A 20,115-nucleotide genomic window follows, 5' to 3' on the forward strand; every position below is an offset into this window, starting at 1 on the left:
CTTGAAGTTGTCCCAGAGGATCCTTACACTATCTTCATATTTTTGGAATCTTTTTTCTATTTTCTTTTTTGGTTGGGTATTTTTTGTTTCTTCATATTCCAAATCTTTGACTTGATTCTTGGGATCCTCTTGTCTGCTGTTGGATCTCTGTATATTATTCTTTATTTCAGTCAGTGTATGCTTAATTTCTAGTTGGTCTTTTTTCATATCCTCCAGGGTCTCACTAAATTTATCGGTGGTTTCCATAAAATTCTTGAAAAACCTTATAAACGTGGTCTTGAACTCTATATCCAGTCTTTTGCTTTCCTCCATTTCTGTCATTTGTGACCTGTTTCTTTGTCTCTGCATTTTTTATGCTTCCCTGTGTTGGTAGAGTGGTTTTGTGTGCTAGGTGTCCTGTAGGGCCCAGTGGCTCAGCCTCCCCAGTTACCTGAGGTGGACACTCTTTGTGTACCCCCTTGTGGGCTTTGTGCACAGTCTTGTTGTAGTTATGCCTTGATTGTTGTAGGATCACTGGGAGGAATTGACCTCCAGGCCAATTGGCTGTGAGAATCAGCTGTGTCTGCAGTGGGAGAACTTCTGTGCTAGAGACACCCTTCTGGGGCAAGACTTGCTTCAGTGGGGCTTTGGTGCTCACTGAGTCTGCCCCCTGAGTGTGTCCCTTATGGATCTGAGGAGTTGTGATCTGGATGGTCCCCCTCTGACCACTGGGTACACTGGCTCTTGGATCTAAGGAGGTGCTAATTTAGCCTCTACCTGAGGTTACACAGCAGGAGCTACAAAGATAACTGCAGATTCCCCTTCCTTTTTTGGAGTTTGGAGGTGCCCTGATGAGGCCCAGCTGTGAAGCAATGCAAGCCGCTGTGGGGCCTTGGGCCTTCTCTTGGAAGTTCTGGGTCTGTCTGGCCCAGCTGCAGTTTGTTAGGTAATTTTCAGATTGCAAAGGGCCAGGGCATTCATATGCAAAAGCCTCTGCCACAGCCTGGGTGGGGCGTGGTCTCAGGGAATCAAAGGGCAGAGCAAGCAGCTATGACTGGTCCTCAGCCCTTCCCTAAGGGGCCGCGCTTCTCAGTGCCCCGGTAATTTAATTGCTGCAAGCACCTCTGAGGGAAAGCCGCCTTCAAGTTCAGAGTTCTGCTTGCTGCCAGACAGTCCAGTTTCTCCCCGTATGAGTCCTGGGTCCCCAGAGACTTCCCAGAACCGGAGTTTCAGAGCAGTCGGGAGCTTGTGACTCCCTCCCAATTCAAAAAGACAGCCGCGTCCTCAGGTGCCAGCCCTTTTCCGCGCGCGGTCGTGCCCCCGTACCTCTGCACTTTACTTCCGCAGCTCCTCTGGCTCTCAGTATGTTTTTCTCTTTCCTTCTAGTTGTAGAATTTCCACTCAGCCAGCCTTCCTGTAGTTCTGGATGATGTCCGTTTTGTCTTTTTGTTGTATTCTTGAAGTTGTTGTGGGAGGCAGCAATTTCGGTGTTTACCTATGCCGCCATCTTTGTTTCTCTCCTCTACTCTTTTTTTTTTGTTAACCCTTACCTGAGGATATGTTTTTCATTGATTTTTAGAGAGAGTGGAAAAGAGGGGCAGAGACAGAGAGAGAGAAATATCAATGTGAGAGAGACACATTGATTGGTTGCCTCCTGCAGGTGCCCTGACCTGGGCTGGAGATCAAGCCTGCAACCAAGATACATGCCCTTGACTGGAATAGAACCTGAGGCCCTTCAGTCCACCGGCCAGTGCTCTAACCACTGGGAAAACAGCTAGGGCTATTTTTTTTTACTCTTAAATGTGCTTATACTTGTATTATATGTGAGCTTTGAATGATACTGAAGTTTACAGCATTACAAGTAGACACGGCAGACTTCCTAACTTCCCATCTCTTTCATTTTCCTTCTCTTTGTTTTATTTCTATGTTGATTACATATCCTAATAGGAACATAGCATTTACATTCTAATTTGTCACTCTACCTCATTTGTTTTTATCTCAATTTTAAGGTTTAAAACATTTTAGCTCTCTTCCAGTCCTCTTTCTCTGGCTTCTCCAGTTATCTGTTGTTGTGCTGAAGTTCATCTTCTAATAATTTTCTCAAGAAGACATATCCCTTGAGTTTTTGTATGTTCAGAATGATATATCTGTGGACTTTTTGCTTGGTCAGAAAAGTCTTTAATTTTGAAGATCATCTTTTGTCCTTGATCCTCAGGTGTCTTTCTACCTTGCCTATAAAATTTGGCTTGAACCTGAGGATTATAACTTGCTTCCTTAGGGAGGCTGGAGTGGTAAAATAGTAAACTGCTACTACCAGTAGTATGTTTTCAAGATTCATTCATGTTGTATCCTTGATTAGAATTTCCTTCCTATTTAAGGCTGAATAATATTTCATTGTATAGTCATGCTATATTTTGTTTACCCATTCATTTATCAGTTATTGGACATTTGGGTTGTATCTATTTAGCTATTGTGAATAATGCTGCAGTGACTATTTGTGTACAAGTTTTTGTGTACATTTTATGTTTTCAATTCTCCTGGGTACATATACCTAGGAGTGGATTTCTGTGTCTTAGCAACTCAGTATTTAACGTTTTTGTAACTGCCAAACTTTTCACAGTGGTTGCACCATTTTACATTACCAAAAGCTATGATTGAGGATTCCAATTTTTCACCACTGCTTGTTGTCTCTTTTAGCTTATAGCAATCCTAGTATGTGTGAAGTGGCATCTCATTATGGTTTTGATTTGCATTTCACTAGTGGCTAATGATTTTGGGCATCTTTTCATGTGCTTAATGGTCATCTTAATTGGAGAAATGTCTTTAAATCCTTTGCCCCCCTTTTTAGTTATGTTGTCTTTTTTAGTTATGAGTTCTTTATATTTTGTACATGTCCCTTATCAGACATAATTTGCAAATATTTTCTCCCATTTTATGAGTTATCTGTTACTTTCTTGGTATCAATTACAAGTTTTAAAATTTGATTTAATCCACCTTTACAATTTTTAAAGGTTTTAACTTTCAATCGTGTTCTTCCTTCATTAAAGAAATAGTGGTTAGCCATGGCTGGTGTGGTTCAGTTGGTTGGAGTGTCGTTCTGTGCAATGATGGGCTGTGAGTTCAATTTCTGGTCAGGGCACATACCTAGATTTCAGGTTTGATTCACACTTGGGGCATGTACGTGAGGCAATAGATCAATGTTTCTTTCTCACATCAGTGTCTGTCTATCTGTCTGTCTCTTTCTCTCTTTCCCTCCCTCCTTCCCTCAATCCCTCCCTCTTGTCCCTCTCTCCCTTCCTCCCTCTCTAGAATTAAAAAAAAAAATAGTGGTTAAATAATCTCAAAAGGCTGGCATTTTATTTCTTAGCCTATTAATTTGAAGGACTCCACAGAAGTGAAATCTAGAATTTCCCTTAATTGGATATTATTTTATAGTTAATTTATACATACACATAATTGAAATTTCACAGAAGTGTTTATATCATAAATGTATAAAGATTAGAACCACTCCTAGCACCTCAGAAACGCTCCCTCACCTAAATGAACTTCTGAGTAGAAAGTCAATCAGAATCAGAGAAAGTACCTAAGAATCTCTTAGTTCCTTGTCTTAAATATAGGTGACCCTGGTTATTGGTTTAGTTACTTTGAAGCCATATAGCTTTAACCAGATTTTAGCAGATGGATGTTCAGACTTTCTTTAGATTAATATAAACAGAATACTCTTCAGAGGTGGAATGCTTCCCTTGATTCTTAAACAACTTTTCCTGATCCAGCTTTTTTAAGGAGAGTTTGCTGGAGTTTTTTGTTTGTTTGTTTGTTTTTAAGATAAAACACAAGTCAAATTTATTAGAGTGTCCACAGTCAGCAATGGTGATCTTCTTGCTGGTCTTGCCATTACTGGACCCAAGCGCTCCATGGCTGTCACAATATCCATGCCTTCTTTCACCTGGCCGAAGACCACATGCTTGCCATCCATCCACTCAGTCTTGGCAGTGCAGATAAAAAACTGGGAACCGTTTGTGTTAGGTCCAGCATTTGCCATGGACAAGATGCCAGGACCTGTATGTTTCAGGATGAAGTTCTCATCCTCAAATTTCTCCCCATAGAGGTCAGGGGTTCTCAACCTGTGGGTCGCCAACTTGTGGGTCGTGACCCCTTTAGGGGTCAAACAACCCTTTCACAGGGGTCGCCTAAGACCATCGGAAAACACATATATAATTACATATTGTTTTTGTGATTAATCACTATGCTTTAATTATGTTCAATTTGTAACAATGAAAATACATCCTGCATATCAGATATTTACATTACGATTCATAACAGCAGCGAAATTACAGTTATGAAGTAGCAACGAAAATAATTTTATGGTTGGGGGTCACCACAACATGAGGAACTGTATTAAAGGGTCGCAGCATTAGGAAGGTTGAGAACTGCTGCCATAGATGGACTTGCCGCCTGTGCCATTGTGGCGTGTGAAGTCACCACCCTGGCACATAAATCCCGGGATAATTCTGTGAAAGCAGGAACCTTTATAACCAAATCCCTTCTCCCCAGTGCTCAGAGCACGGAAGTTTTCTGCTGTCTTTGGAACTTTGTCTGCAAACAGCTGGAAGGAGACTTGGCCCAAGGGCTCACCTTTGCGGCGATGTCGAAGAACACGGTGGGGCTCACCATAGTTGGTCATGGGCGGCTCCGGGGCGGCAGTGTCTGCAAAGCCATTTTGCTGGAGTTTTTCTGAGAGACATTCTAATTGAACCTCCTCCCCTTCCTCTTGTTCAGTTCGGAAATATGAAAAAACTGAGTAGTGGAAAATCTATTAGTATGTTATGTCACTTGATGGCGCTGTTGCTCTGGGAACATCAACATTCTGGAAAAGTCTCAGAATTTGGATGTTGATTTCAGAGTAAATGACCCCAGTCTTTTGTATGTTATATTTTGTTTTTTGAATCATCATCTGTTTTAGTGTTTTCTAATTGACTGGTAACAGTGCTGTCTCTTATTTTTTCCAGACATTTTGAACACATAAAATTCATAATTTTCAACAGTTAAATTCTTTAGATTGTGTTGATTTGATTTCTCTCTCTTTTTTTTTTTTTTTTTTTTTTTTTTTTTTTTTTTAGAGAGGAAAAGGGAGAGAGAGGGAGAGAGAAATATTGATGTGAAATTAAGACTGGATAAGCTGCTTCCTGCATGCCCCCTATTGAAGATAGAGCTTGAAAACCAGGCATATGCCCTGACTGGGAATCAAACCGGCAAACTTTTATTGCACACGCAGAGCCCAACCTACTGAGCAACACCCAGCCAGGGAAATTCTTTAGATTTTAAAAAGAAAAAAAGAGGGAAATTTCTTTTAGAAAACTGTTTATGAGATAAAAACCTTTAAGAATGCCTTTCCCCCTCTCAGTAACCTGTGTGTTTGCTTCTACATTCTTGTTATTACTTGTACTATTACTTGACTGGATGTTTACTAACTTGATCATTAACTGCTAGGAGGATAGTTAAATGTATGATTCAGGAGACCTTGAAAGTATAAGTAAGGTTTTATTATTGTATAAGGAAAAACATTCTTTTAAAAGATTCACTCATTAACTCTTGTTAAAAATAATTATCTGTCTCTTAGAAGATTATAAAATTCAATTTTCAAAGAAAGGATGTAAGGTTACTTTCTAATTGACTTTCAGAAAAGTCAAATAATATATCTAGCTTAAATTTTAACAGAAATTTGCTCTTTAAGTTGATTAAAATGTTCTATTTATGTTTATATAACTTTAATGTGCTCGATATAGAATTTGGCACTCCATTTTCTTTCAGGCTCATTTGTAGAAAAGACAGAAAAGCACACTTGTGCAGGACTAACATTAACAAAATATTTATGGTATTAGGGGTTTTATTTTGTGAAGTAATGAATGAAGAATCATAAAAGTTGAAAATTTAAATAGGGCAGGATGACATTTAGTTTTAACTATCTATTACAACTATCTTTTACAAAGTGTAATGGAAAAAGAGGGATGTTAGGAACTTGTTAGTTTGAGAACTTGTTGAGTTTAATAGGGGGTAGAGGATTCTGAGAGAATGGAACTTCCATGTAGCCAATTCCAGTAGAAATAAAACACAGGATTACTAACTAGCTGGAAAGGCTTGAAAGAATTCAGATCTTCGAGGGAGTCTTTAAACTATGTTTTAAATCCCTTCTGAAGCTGAAACCACTTATCTGTGTTGTTAGGGAGCCTGAAGGGATAGCACAGACTGCTTTACTTTAAAATAAATAGCTATACCTACCTTTCTTTGGGGGCTGGGAAAAAACTCTGAAGTTGATTCAGCTAATTGGAAAAAGAAAAAAATGAAGCAAAGTGTGTCTTGTCCAGGAAAAGAAGAAAAAGGAAATGACCTAGGTAAAAAAAATTTTGATGTTAAGTTATAATCTGAAATTTTATTGAAAAATACATTGAAAAGACAACCACGATTAAAATTAATTTTAAAATTTAAAAACTTGAGCTAGTTCTTCAAAAAATCTAAAAAGAGAAGCATTTAGAAAGCATAAAAGAACATTCAAAAGTTTATGAAATGAGCCAGATGATATGCTGGAAATATTTAAAAACAACTTGAAAATCTTAGTGAAACAGATAATTGTTTGGAATAAATACACATTTTTAGAGTAATCCAAGACAAAATAGACGAGTCATCATGGGGAAAAATGTACAAAATTATCTGTTAATTTTGTCTTGAATAATTCAGATTAAGACTAGATAGCTTTATTGATTTGTTTTTTAGCCTTTATGAACAAGTAATTTTTCTGTTATATTGTTCATTCCAGAGCATGAAAAAGAAAACATGTCATCTACACTAATAAAAGAGAAAAATGGTAATTGGCGTACGACGATACCCTTTTCATTGGCTAATCAGGGCTATATGCAAATTAACTGCCAACTAAGATTGGCAGTTAACTGCCAACAAGATGGCGGCTAATTTGCATATGTAGGCACAATGCAGGGAGGCGAAAGGGAAAGCAGGAAGAAGCCTCCTGCCACTGACAGTGATCGGAAACCCAGCGGGGAGCTAAGAGCTGGGGGGCAGGGCAAAGGCGGCCCTGGGGCCACCTTTGCCCTGCCCCCCAGCCATGATCGGAGAATCAGGTGCCTTTTCTCCCCTGGCCAGTGATAGCAGGAAGTAGGGGTGGAGCCAGCGATGGGAGCTGGGCACGGTCGAAGCTGGCAGTCCCAGGAGCTAGGGGTCCCTTGCCTGGGCCTAAAGCGAAGCCCACGATCACGGGGCCGCTGCAGCTGTGGGTCCCTGCTGCCCGGGCCGGACACCTCAGCCAGAGGCATCCTGCAGAGGCAGGGGCGGAGCCTGCAACCGCGGCCCCCCCCCCCCCCCCCCCCCCCGCTGCCCTGCAGGTCCCCGCTGCCCGGGCCGGACGCCTAGGCCAGAGGCGTCAGGCCTGGGCAAGGGGCCGATCCTGTGATTGGAGGGTGATGGGGGTCAATGCCTGAGGGCTCCCAGTATGTGAGAGGGGGCAGGCTGGGCTGAGGGACACTCCCCCCACACACACACCCAGTGCACGAATTTCGTGCACCGGGCCGCTAGTATTATAATAGGAAGAAACAGGCAAAATTTATAACAAAAAAAGAGCCAGGAAGTTAAAAGTATTGACCAACCTCAGTTTTGAATTTTGTTATACAAATCCTAAGTAAACCACTAACATTTAATAGTATATTAAAAATAAAAATCTAGTCTTGACCCAGTGGCTCAGTTGGTGAGATCATCAGCTGTACACCAACAGGTTGCAGTTTCAATTCCAGGTCAGGGCATATACTTAGCTTGTGGGTTTGATCCTGGATCAAGTGCGTACGGGAGGCAGTCAGTGTTTCTCTCACATCAATTTTTTCTCTTTTCTCTCTAAAACCAATGAAAACATATCCTCACATGAGGATTAAAGTCAATAAGTATATATATATATATATATACACATACATATATATAGTGATCAAAGAGGATTGACCTTAGGAATGAAAAGATATTTAAATAGGAAACCTATTAATATATATAATATCAGTAGTGAGAACTGTATGACTATTCTATTAAAAAAATTTTTTTTGTATTGATTTTGAGAGAGAGAAACATCAGTTTGTTGTTGCACTGATTTATTGATTTATTGGTTGATTCTTGTATGTGCTCTGACCAGGGATTGAACTTGCAACTTTGGCATATCAGGATGACACACGCTCTAACCAACTGAGCTACTTGGTCAGGGCCTATGATTATTTCATTAATTGCATAAAAGGTATTTGATAAATGAGCTTTTATTTGATAACATATGAAACTTGATCAAGTTTAATATTCTTGTAAAGATAGGATGAAGTTTTATAATATAGTGAAGAATAGACTAAAGTTAACAATACACTTAATTGTGAGATACCAGAGACATTCATTTATCTAACAAGTGTCTATTAAGCACCTGCTATGATCTAGGCAAGTGATGGCGAACCTATGACATGCGTGTCAGAGGTGACACACGAACTCATGTTTTTGGTTGACTTTTCTTTGTTAAATGGCATTTAAATATCCTTATCTAATAAAAGAGAAACATGGTAATTGGCGTACGACCGCTACCCTTCCCATTGGCTAATCAGGGGCAATATGCAAATTAACTGTCAGCCAAGATGGCGGTCAGCAGCCAGGAAGCTTAAACTGAACATGAGGCTTGCTTGCTTCAGTGACGGAGGACTGCAAGTTCCCCGCCTGCCTTGCCGGCCTCTCAGCCTGCCTTTTAAGAAACATAGTAACAAATAGAAGCTAAAAAAACCCCCCAGAAACCAGCTTTCAGGGAGGTGGGATCTCAGAGCTGGAGTTGATACAGAGTTTCGATTGTAGAACCGAAACAAACCAGATACCTGCTTTCAGAAGCGGAAGCCTCAGAGCTGGAGCCAGGCTAAAGCTGGCCCAGAATACAAAAAGAAAAAAAGGAGCAGTTGGGAGCTTCAGTCACAGCCTGAAAACAGCCCTCAGCCCCTAACCCAGACTGGCCAGGCACCCCAGTGGGGACCCCCACCCTGATCCAGGACACCCTTCACGGCAAACCAGCCAGCCCCCACCCATGCACCAGGCCTCTACCCTATATAGTAAATGGTAATATGCCTCCCAGCACCAGGATCAGCGGAGCCGTGAGGACTCCCGGCACCGGGATCAGCGTGACAGGGGGCAGCGCCCAAACCCCGTGATTGCCCTGTGGCTCTGTGTGTGACAGGGGGCGGGGCCACAACCTTCCTATCGGCCCTGCTCTGTTCCTGACAGGGGAAGGCGCCCCAACCCCCTGATCGGCCCTGTTCTGTGCCTGATAGGGGGGATCTCCCCAACCCCCTGATCGCCCTGTGGCTCTGTGTGTGACCGGGTGTGGCGCCCCAACCCCCCACCCCACGGGCCCTGCTCTGTGTGTGATGGGGTAGAGCCATAACCTCCCCATCGGCCCTGCCGTGAGTGTGAGAGTGGCGGCGTCCCAACCCCCTGATCGGCCCTGCTCTGTGGGTGATAGAGGGCGGTGCCCCAACCCCCTCCCCTGCCCCCCCCTCCCCCCCCACGGGCCCTGCTCTGTGTGTGATGGGGTAGAGCCATAACCTCCCCGTCGGCCCTGCCCTGAGTATGAGAGTGGCGGCGCCCCAACCCCCTGATCGGTCCTGCTCTGTGTGTGACAGGGTGCGGTGCCCCAGCTCCCCTATCGGCCCTACTCTGTGAGTGACAGGAGGGAGCTCCTCAACCCCCTGATGGGCCCTGCTCTGTGCATGACAGGGTACGGAGCCCCAACCCCCCGGATGGGCCCTGCTCTGTGCGTGACGGGGCAGTGCCCCAGCTCCCCTATCGGCCCTACTCTGTAAGTGACATGGGGGGGCTCCTCAACCCCCTGATGGGCCCTACTCTGTGGGTGACGGGGGGAGCTCCCCAACCCCCTGATAGACCCTGCTCTGTGCGTGACAGGGTACAGTGCCCCAACCCCCTGATTGGCCATGCTCTGTGCGTGACGGGGTGGCGCCACAACCTCCCCATCGACCCTGCTCTGTGCGTGACAGGGGGCGGCGCCCCAACTCCCCAATCGGCCCTGCTCTGAGCCCGACCAGGGGCTGCACCTAGGGATTAGGCCTGCCCTCTGCCACCCGGGAGCAGGCCTAAGCCAGCAGGTCGTTATCTCCCGAGGGGTCCCAGACTGCGAGAGGGCACAGGCCGGGCTGAGGGACCCTCCCCCTCCCCCCCGAGTGCACAAATTTTTGTGCACCGGGCCTCTAGTATAAAATAAATATCAAAAACGTCTTTGTTTTACTATGGTTGCAAATATCAAAAAATTTCTATGTGTGACACGGCACCAGAGTTAATTTAGGGTTTTTCAAAATGCTGACACGCCGAGCTCAAAAGGTTCGCCATCACTGATCTAGGCACTGTTTTGAGAGCTGATAAACTGTCTCCCATGGAGCTTACATTCTAATGGGGAAGGGTGACAAACAAGATAACAATAAACATAACAAGTAAGTAAATTATGTAATACTACAGGCCCTGTGTGCCAGTGGGGTCCCTTGGCTTGGTCTGTGCCCTCTCGCAATCTGGGACCCCTCAGGAGATGTTGGAGGTCCAGTGTATGGGTTCGGCCGGATCCCCGCAGGCCAGGCTGAGGGACCCCACCCGTATATGAATCCCTGTACTGGGCCTCTAGTATGTATATAAGATCTTTGGTTAATCTCTTCCCGCCCCGTCTCCCCGCCTTTCCCTTTGAGATTCATCGGTCTGTTCCATGTTTTCATGCCTGTGTGTTGAGCGTCTGTCCACAGGTCAGTGCGTGTCATAGGTACCGGTTGAGCGGTTGCTTAGTCTTTTATATATATAAACTAGAGGCCCGGTGCACAAAAATTTGTGCACTCGGGGGGGGGGGGGGGAGGTCCCTCAGCCCTGCCTGTGCCCTCTCGCAGTCTGGGACCCCTCGGGAGTTAACGACCTGCTGGCTTAGGCCTGCTCCTGGGTGGCAGAGGGCAGGCCCAGTCCCTAGGTGCAGCCCCTGGTCGGGCTCAGAGCAGGGCCGATGGGGAGGTTGGGGCGCCGCCCCCTGTCACGCACAGAGCAGGGCCGATCATGGGTTTGAGGAGCTCCTCCCTGTCACGCACAGAGCAGGGCCGATCAGTGGGTTGGGGTGCCTTCACCTGTCACGAACAGAGCAGCGTGGATAGGGAGGTTGTGGCCTTACCCCCTGTCACACATAAAGCCGCAGGGCGATCAGGGGGTTTGGGCGCTGGCCCCTGTCACACTGATCCCGGTGCCGGGAAGCCTCACGGCTCCGCTGATCCCGGTGCTGGGAGGCATATTACCCTTTTACTATATAGGGTAGAGGCCTGGTGCATTGGTGTTTGCCGGCTGGTTTGCCGTGAAGGGTGTCCTGGATCAGGGTGGGGGTCCCCACTGGGGTGCCTGGCCAGCCTGGGTGAGGGGATGATGGCTGTTTGCAGCTGGTCACACACCCTTCGGGGTGGGGGTCCCCACTGGGGTGCCTGGCCAGTCTGGGTGAGGGACTGAGGGCTGTTTTTAGGCTGGGGGTGACTGAAGCTCCCAACTGCTCCTTTGTTTCTTTTTTTTTTTTTTTATTCTGGGCCAGCTTTAGCTTTGAGGTTTGGCTCCAGCTCTTAGGCCTCTGCCGCTGAAAGTAGGTTTCTGGCCTTTGCTTACAATGTTGGGATCCTACTGGCTGAAGCCCGTTGGACTAAAGCAGGTTTCGGGGGTTTTGTTTAGCTTCTATATTTGTTATTTAGTTGCGTAGAGTTGCAGCTCAGAGGCCTGCAGCGGCAGGCGGGAAACGTTGGAGTCCTCCGTCACTGAAGCAAGCAAGCCTCATGTTAGTTTCAAGCTGCCTGGCTGCCGGCCGCCATCTTGGCTGGCCGTTAATTTGCATATTGCCCTGATTAGCCAGTGGGAAGGGTAGCGTTCGTACACCAATTACCATGTTTCTCTTTTATTAGATAGGATGTTAGAAGGTGGTAAGTTTTATTTTTAAAAAGCAGTGCGGGGTACTGGGATTGGGTTGGGTGGATTTACAGTTTCAAGGGAGCATTCACAATGGGTCTCAATGAGGAGGTGTTATTAGGGCTGACTTGCTTTCTAGGGAAGTAAGCAGCATGAACAGATATTGGGGAATTACAGCTGTACTGCCACTAAGTGAGAACAGCCAGTGTGAAGACTCCAAGGTAAGGGCTTCCCTGCTGTGTTGAGAATTAGTGAGGGGCTGGTGAGAGTAGTGAGCAGGAGACAATAGTAGATGAAGTCAGATCAGTTTATGAGGTCACAGAAGTACTATTTGAGAGATTTAGAATCTAAGTCTCCTAACTCCTAGTGCATTGCTCTTTGTTATCCCATGACTTTAAGTCATTTTAATTTTTCTTATCTGTAGTTGTGGCAGTTGGAAGCAATGAACCTAAGCATACATTTAAAGTCCTGTATTTGTATTTGGCAATTGATTATGTGAAAAAGAAAAAAAGTAAAACCTAATATTCTAACAGATAGAATATGTTAAAATACGGTATTCTCACTAAAGTTTGAAAATTTAGGAAGTAAATTTGGTATTAGTATGATTCTCTTTATTCAAGAAAAGTAAATGTTTGCCTCAGGCTTTTTTTGCAGCAGCAGCAGCAGTAGACATTCAGAAAATGATTACATATTTATGAGAGTATCTTATAATAATATCTCATTTCTGTAATATCAAGGAGTAATGTGACCCACATGTGTGCATTTTGTGTGACAAGAGCAATGTGCTAGGAGTTGGGAGACTTGGGTTATAAATCTCTCAAATAGTACTTATGTGACCTCATAAATTGATAAAACTTTTAAAATAATTTTTAGAAAACATTTTAACTAGAATTCACCATTAAATGTTTTGATTCAGCCCTCACCAGTTTGGCTCAGTGGATAGAGGGTCAGCCTGCGGACTCAAGGATCCCAGGTTCAATTCCGGTCAAGGGCATGTACCTTGGTTGTGGGCACATCTCCTGTAGGAGTGTGCAGGAGGCAGCTGATCGATGTTTCTCTGTCATCGATGTTTCTGTCTATCCCTCTCCCTTCCTCTCTGTAAAAAAATGAATAAAATATATTTAAAAAAAAGTTTTGATTCAGATTTTTACATAATGGATTGTATTTTTCATTGTTTCTTATGATGTATTTAACTTTGAGTTACCTACTGCAAAGTCACCATGTTGTTTACTTCTTTCAACACCTGTTTCCTTCTGAAATAGTAATTAATAATGTCCACCTCATAGAATGAACAAGTTAAATAATGTGTGTTAGATGCCTAAGACAGGACCTGGCAGATTAGTAAGAATTAAATAAATGTTAATTTTTAAAATAAATTATAATGGTAAAAGAAATATAAAGTTTTTGAGGCTTTTAGGCATTAATTTGAGCACTTTACTTTTCTTGACCCCATCTCCCCCCCCAAATTTTTTTTAACTATTCCTCCCCACAGAAATCTTTAGTAAAAGGCAAAAGTGCTATGCGATATGAAGAGAAACCAGAGTATTCACCTTTCAAATTTTATATGCAGTCTTTCTTCCTTCACTATGTCCCTTCTTCCAGCTAAGGCTTCATCTGTCCATGCTGGGAGTTTTCGAGATCTAATTCTAAGCCTTTCATGTTATTCAGACTTTTCTTTGATGATCAAACCATTTTCATGTAGTATTCTATAGTGATAGATTCCATGATAATTACAACATAGGATTATTTGTTTGTGGTCTAAGTGGCTTTAGGCTGTTGTCATTTTGGGGCTCTTTTGTTGAATTTTTATAGTTTTTAGCTTCCTTCACTGTCAGCTCCCATTACTTCCTGCTGTCAGTGCAGCTGTTTGTTTATCTAATTATTTATTTATTTACTAGAGGCCCAGCCCAGTACATGAATTCATGCACCATTGGGGTCCCTCGGCCTAGCCTGCAGAATTGGGCTGAAACCGGCTCTCTGACATCCCCCAAGGAGTCTCGGATTGTGAGAGAGCACAGGCCAGGCTGGAGGACTCCGCCGGTGCATGATTAGAGCTGGGGAGAGAAGAGGGAGGTTGGCCAGGGAGGGACCATGGAAGGAGGGCTCCAGGGTGTGTCCAGCCTGTTTTGCTCAGTCCCAGTTGGCCAGACCCCAGCAGCAAGCTAACCTACTGGTCGGTGCGTCTGCCGCCTGGTGGTCAGTGCATGTCATAGCGAGCGGTTGAGCAGCCTTAGCATATCATTAGCATATTACACTTTGATTGGTTGAACAGCTGAATGGGCACTTAGCATATTAAGCCTTTATTATATAGGACTAGGGGCCCGGTGCACGAAATTCGTGCACTGGGTGTGTGGGGGGGGGGGAGGGAGAGTGTCCTTCAGCCCAGCCTGCCCCCTCTCACATACTGGGAGCCCTCAGTCGTTGACTCCCATCACCCTCCGATCGCCTGATCGGCCCCTTGCCCAGGCCTGACACCTCCGCCAGAGGTGTCAGGCTTGGACAGGGGACTCCCATCTCCCCCCGATCACTGGCTCTGGCCCCCGCCCAGGCCTGAGGCCTCTGGCCCAGGAATCATGCCTGGGCAGGGGACCCCCATCTCTCTCTGATCGCTTGCTCCACCCCCCGCCCAAGCCTGACGCCTCTGACCCAGCCTTCAGGCCTGGGCAAGGGGACCATCATATCCCCCCAATCCCCGGCTCCGCCCCCCGCCCAGGCCTGATGCCTCGGCCAGAGGAGTTGACCCTCATCACCCTCCGATCACCAATCACCGGATCGGCCCCTTGACCAGGCCTGAGGCCTCCGGCAGAGGTGTCAGGCCTGGGCAGGGGACCCCCAGCTCCCCGCGGTTGCAGGCTCCGCCCCTGCCCAGGCCTAACGCCTCTGGCCGAGGCGTCCGGCCCAGGCAGCGGGGACCTGCAGTGGCAGCGGGGGGCGCCGCGATCGTGGGCTTCGCTTTAGGCCCAGGCAAGGGACCCCTAGCTCCTGGGACTGCCAGCTTCGACCGTGCCCAGCTCCCATCACTGGCTCCACCCCTACTTCCTGCTATCACTGGCCAGGGCGGCAAAGGCGCCTGATTCTCCGATCATGGCTGGGGGGCAGGGCAAAGGTGGCCCCAGGGCCGCCTTTGCCCTGCCCCCCAGCTCTTAGCTCCCCGCTGGGTTTCCGATCACTGTCAGTGGCAGGGGGCTTCTTCCTGCTTTCCCTTTCGCCTCCCTGCATTGTGCCTACATATGCAAATTAGCCGCCATCTTGTTGGCAGTTAACTGCCAATCTTAGTTGGCAGTTACTTTGCATATAGCCCTGATTAGCCAATGAAAAAGGTATCGCCGTACGCCAATTACCATTTTTCTCTTTTATTAGTGTAGATTAGTTTCTCGTTGCTTCTCATTTTCAGTGCCTAATCTAGTGAATGTTGATTCATTGGAAAATCAAGTTTTATAAAATAATGTCTATGGCAGGAATGAAAAGTAAATTTTAGCTGATGTGTTGATTTTGATTGGTAGTAGTTGCCTGTAATGTTGTGTTAAGCAGGATTCTGGAGCTGCATCCAAGTTTGATGAGAAAGTGCTTTGATAATAAAATGGGGTGGCAGCACTGGTAATCACGTATTTGCCATTTATTGTCTAAGGTAAGAGTAAATAGGCACTGCATGAGAATCTGAGAGGGTTCTATAGTGATTAAAATGCGTAAGTTATTATGTGGGTTGTGATGTGATTTTGACCCTTAGATGCCTTTTGGATTATTGGTTACACTTTTACTTTAGACATTGAGGTTTCCAAATAACTTATCAATGGATAAGTAAAGAAAATGGTTTAAAAGGATTCTGCTTGGCACTATTTAGGTTAACTTTGTTTACTTAGTAATTATGTGATTAAAAATTTAGCCTAAGTATTTTCTTCACTTGATATTCTATTAAAATTGCATACTAAGTAAAATTGCAAATATGTGATTAAAGCACTGGGTGGAAAATACCATATTGTTAATAAGTTTTCACAAAGCAAATTGAATTTCTGTGTACTTCATTATGATGACAATAAATAAGAATGTCTGTATGATTATTAGTTTTTTAACCATTAATTTGTGAATATATCTCAGGAAGTTTAAATTTTTTAATGAATTATTTCTTCTGTCTTCCTTTTTACACATATCACATATAACTTTTGCAGGTTGGATTTGCTACCATTTTATGCAAGATTGGTTGCTACATTGCATCCCTGCATGTCTGATGTAGCAGAGGATCTTTGTTCCATGCTGAGGGGGGATTTCAGATTTCATGTATGTATTTAAGCATTTATTTTATAATTTACTTAGATACATATACTTAAAAGTTGAGTGAGGATTCTTTAGTTTAAGAATATGATTTATTATTGGTAAGCATATTTTTGAAATTTGATAGTGGCCTAACAATTCAGAATCTAAGTCTAAATTTTTTAAATATAAATTTACTCAACAAAGCCTGAAATGATTAAGTGATATTACAATTTGGGGTTGGGCTGCTGCTGCTTTCTTATTTCTCCATTGTAGGTACTGCCCCTTTTGATTTTGTAAAGTAAAGAGGGAGCCAGCAGGCCTCATTGGTGTTCCCAGAAGAAACATAGGATTGGCCATTACCAGTCAGGGCACAGTGCCTAGACGATGCCTGTTTAGGTATTGGGGGTTCAAATATTTGGGGCATATGAGGTTCCACAGAGGATGTGATTTCAGTGAATGCTGTTGTAGCCCATGTTTTTATTGATTCTTGCCTTAAGAATCTTTACCTTGGTGAATTCTTTAAAAAGTACCCTGGTAAAGTACTAGGGACCTGTTAGCAGACACCTTCCTTCCCTTTCTGGTCCCAGGAATCTTAACAGACTGCCAGTTAGTGGTTCTTCAAAACCCATATTACCTAGTCATCTTGTGGAGGTGATAAAGTTACAAATAAATATAGTCCTGAAAAGAGTAAAATGATATGTTAGGGGTGACTGAAAGTGAGCATTGGTAGGCTTTGAAAAGACGTGAAATTCAAGTGTTTATGTTGTTAGCCAATGGAAAAATTGTGTTTGCAAAATTTAGCTTTATAGTGAGTTACTTGGAATGCAAATAAATGTTTGCTATGCGCAGTATGCACTTTTTATTGCACTTGCTTTACACAATTCACTATTGCTGAGCACTTAGAGAACAATTCCCGAGGTCTGGAATCTTACCTGTAGTTGGGGAGATTAAGCAGATAGTAAGATTAAGCACTCACAGAAGCAAGAGAGAAATAAAAATGTAAACCCTAAATATATTCGATATTGTAAGGAATTGCATGTTTAACTGCCAAATGACTCTTTGAGAGTCATTGCCTTGAGTTCAGAGGAAGGAGTGTTAGTGATGGGCTTCTTGTTCTAGGTGTTAATCTGTTAATATGATATTTGTAGTTAAGATTTTTCTGGGCCGCTTCTGCTAAAGTATATTTGAGATTTTCATAGTATTAAGTAATGGCACGTTTCTATGTTTAAAGAAGTTTGGAAGCACTGAGATCAAGAAAGTAAAATTATTTTAGTTTTGTTTTATTATAAGAAGTCTGAAAGCTTTGATAGGGTAATGTGCATTGTGACCCTTCTGGAGGGGGTTAAATAGGTAGTCGCTCAGAGAACACACTTTGATAAATGCTGCTAGTTCAGGGACAGATGCATCAGAATTCATGATATTCTTGTTGATATATTTAATCTCATCATGCAAATATGAAACTTTTATTAGCAGATAGTAAGATTGTATTTTATTGAGTTATATGCATACACCCTTAACTAAATTCAAAATTAAAATGCAAGTTGCTACACCAAGCATAATTAGTGCTTTTGGTGAGAAACTTAAAATTAAGAAAATTCTATTAATGTATGCTTTCCCTCTCACCTTTAAAAATTGGGAAGAGAGTTTAAGGAACTGGCATTTTTTTGTTACTAGAAGAATATCAGTGTTAGGAATATACTTTGGTAACTACTGCTCTTAGGGGTGAAGGGAGGAGAGAAGAAACACCTACTTTTTCTAAGATCTGTTTGTTCCCTACCCCCAAATCTGCACACTTTGCCAATGACTTTTTATTAGGCTATAAATATGCTTAACACTAATATCCTTAAATGAAAATAAAATAATAGCAACAAGTAAACTTAAACAATCCCCTCCCCCCATTCTCTTTCATTTCCTTCTTGTTCAAGTTTTTTAAAGTATACTTGTCTCTTCTACTGACATTTATCCTTTGTTCTATCATAGCACCCTGGCAGAGACCACCAGTGTCTTCCTAATTGCCTTATGTTAGTCAATATCTCTGCAAATTCTAAACTGCTGGACTCTTCTGCTTTTTAGGAAACTGTCATTCTGGCTCTACCACTTGCTAGTGTTGTAACTTTGGCCAAGTTACTAAGTGTTTGAAACCCCAGTTTCCTTGCCTATTAAATGGGGATAATAGTTGTATCTTTTAAAACATTGTTTTTTATGGATTAAATGAGATAATGCATATAAAGTTGATCCCACAGTGCCGGGGCATAGATATCATTATAATAATAATTCTTCTCTGCCACCACTTTCTCCTAGTTCTTACTTAATGACTACCATTCTCAATGTCCTTTGCTCTTTTTTCCAGCTGAGTTTATGTGTTGGTGTTCCCCAGACTTTCTTCCTTCACCCTCCTTTTTGACGGAACACATTTTACCTGGGGTTCAGTTAACATCTATTTCCCAGCAACCTCCAATACATATCTCTTGCCAGAACCTCTCTCCTGGTGCTTAGTAAGTTCTCATGTACGTCTAGCTAAATATGTTCATAAACTCATTAATTTCTTCTAAAAAATGTCTTTATCCTTCTCTTCCTTATATCAACTTCTATATTCTCCCTGTAAATTTGTGATATATTTTATCTGATCACTAAGAGAAATACCTCTGTTTTTGCCCCTCTGACATTTAGGAGCTAGTGGTCACCAAATTCCGTTGATACTATTTTCTAAAACACCCCCTCAAATTTATGGTCTCCTTTTCATACCCACTGCCACTGCTTTTCATTTTCCAGAGCTTGAAATATGATAATAGCTTTTAAACAAGGTGTCCCCATCTCTGCCTTCTACCTAGCTCCATCGTATTATCACATCTGATTTTATTTGACCTAGCTTAAGAAACTCACCTGAGAAATAAAGCTGGTTAGCAAAACTGTATGAAAAACATATAGTAGTCAAAGAAATTCTAGTATTCTAGTTAAAACAACAGATTTGCTAATTTGACTAGTAGAGTAGTAAAGCTAATAGAAATGAAACCATTCACATATACTATGATAGAAATTTGGAGACTGAATTTGGCAATATGTTTCAAAATCCTGAAAGGCATTCATACATTGGACAACTCTGGGAATCTGTCCTAAAAATTCTATATACCCCCAACGCTGTATTCACATTATGAATTGTAATAGGAAAAAGAAAACAGAAAATAACATAAAAGCCAAACAATGGATTAAGAAAATGATATAGAGCCATTGAAAGTGGTATTTACCAAAAAGTTTTCATCTCATAGAGAAAGCACTTTTGGGCGGGGGGGGGGGGGGGGGGGGGGAAGCAAGCTATAAAATCTTGCACATAATAAACTTACAGTTACGTTAAAATGTATTATCAATATGTTAGCAGTGACTGTCTTTGAATAGTGAGAAATATTTTTTCTTTTCTAATTATCTAAATTTTTAGCAGAGTCTACTTCTTTGATAACGAGGGGACAACTTTTACATAAATATAAACATATCAGCCTCACTGATTGACATTTTTTAAAAATTTAAATTTTTTACCATCACCATTAATCTCCCCTATACCCTATTCCACCTCCACCCCTGTAATCACCACACTGTTGTTTGTAACTGATTGACATTTTTAAAATTAGTGTTCTCTCAGCGTTTCAAGTAAGCCTCTCGGTAAAATAAGTTAACCACATATTCCAATATAGGCCTATTTATTTATAAATTAGTATGCCTTTACAATTGTACCAAATATTTTATGTACTTTCTAAATCATATAAAAGTACACTGAAAATTATTATATAAAAACAAAAACATAAATAGAAGTTCTAATACCCCATACCCTAGTACAGCCGTGGGCAAACTACGGCCCGTGGGCCGGATCCGGCCCGTTTGAAATGAATAAAACTATTGAAA

General features: G+C 42.8%; 1 protein-coding gene and 1 pseudogene across 2 annotated transcripts in view; one reads left to right on the plus strand and one right to left on the minus strand.

The window, feature by feature from the left end:
* UPF2 (UPF2 regulator of nonsense mediated mRNA decay) overlaps positions 1-20,115 on the plus strand; it is a gene marked incomplete at its 3' end in the record, with an annotated part of 119,532 nt that overhangs the window by 55,356 nt on the left and 44,061 nt on the right. The window contains exon 9 of the mRNA XM_081093303.1: positions 16,137-16,245. Coding sequence (XP_080949429.1) covers positions 16,137-16,245 — 109 coding nt within the window. The remainder of the gene's footprint in view (positions 1-16,136; positions 16,246-20,115) is intronic.
* On the minus strand, positions 3,666-4,653 carry LOC308528096 (peptidyl-prolyl cis-trans isomerase A-like; annotated as a pseudogene). The gene is made up of 2 exons: positions 4,428-4,653; positions 3,666-4,103 (listed from the first exon to the last, which is right to left on the minus strand). The product of its transcript is annotated as a peptidyl-prolyl cis-trans isomerase A-like (transcript).

The sequence above is a fragment of the Myotis nattereri genome (assembly GCF_964212035.1).
Source record: "Myotis nattereri genome assembly, chromosome: 1".
NCBI classification, from domain to species: Eukaryota; Metazoa; Chordata; class Mammalia; order Chiroptera; family Vespertilionidae; genus Myotis; species Myotis nattereri.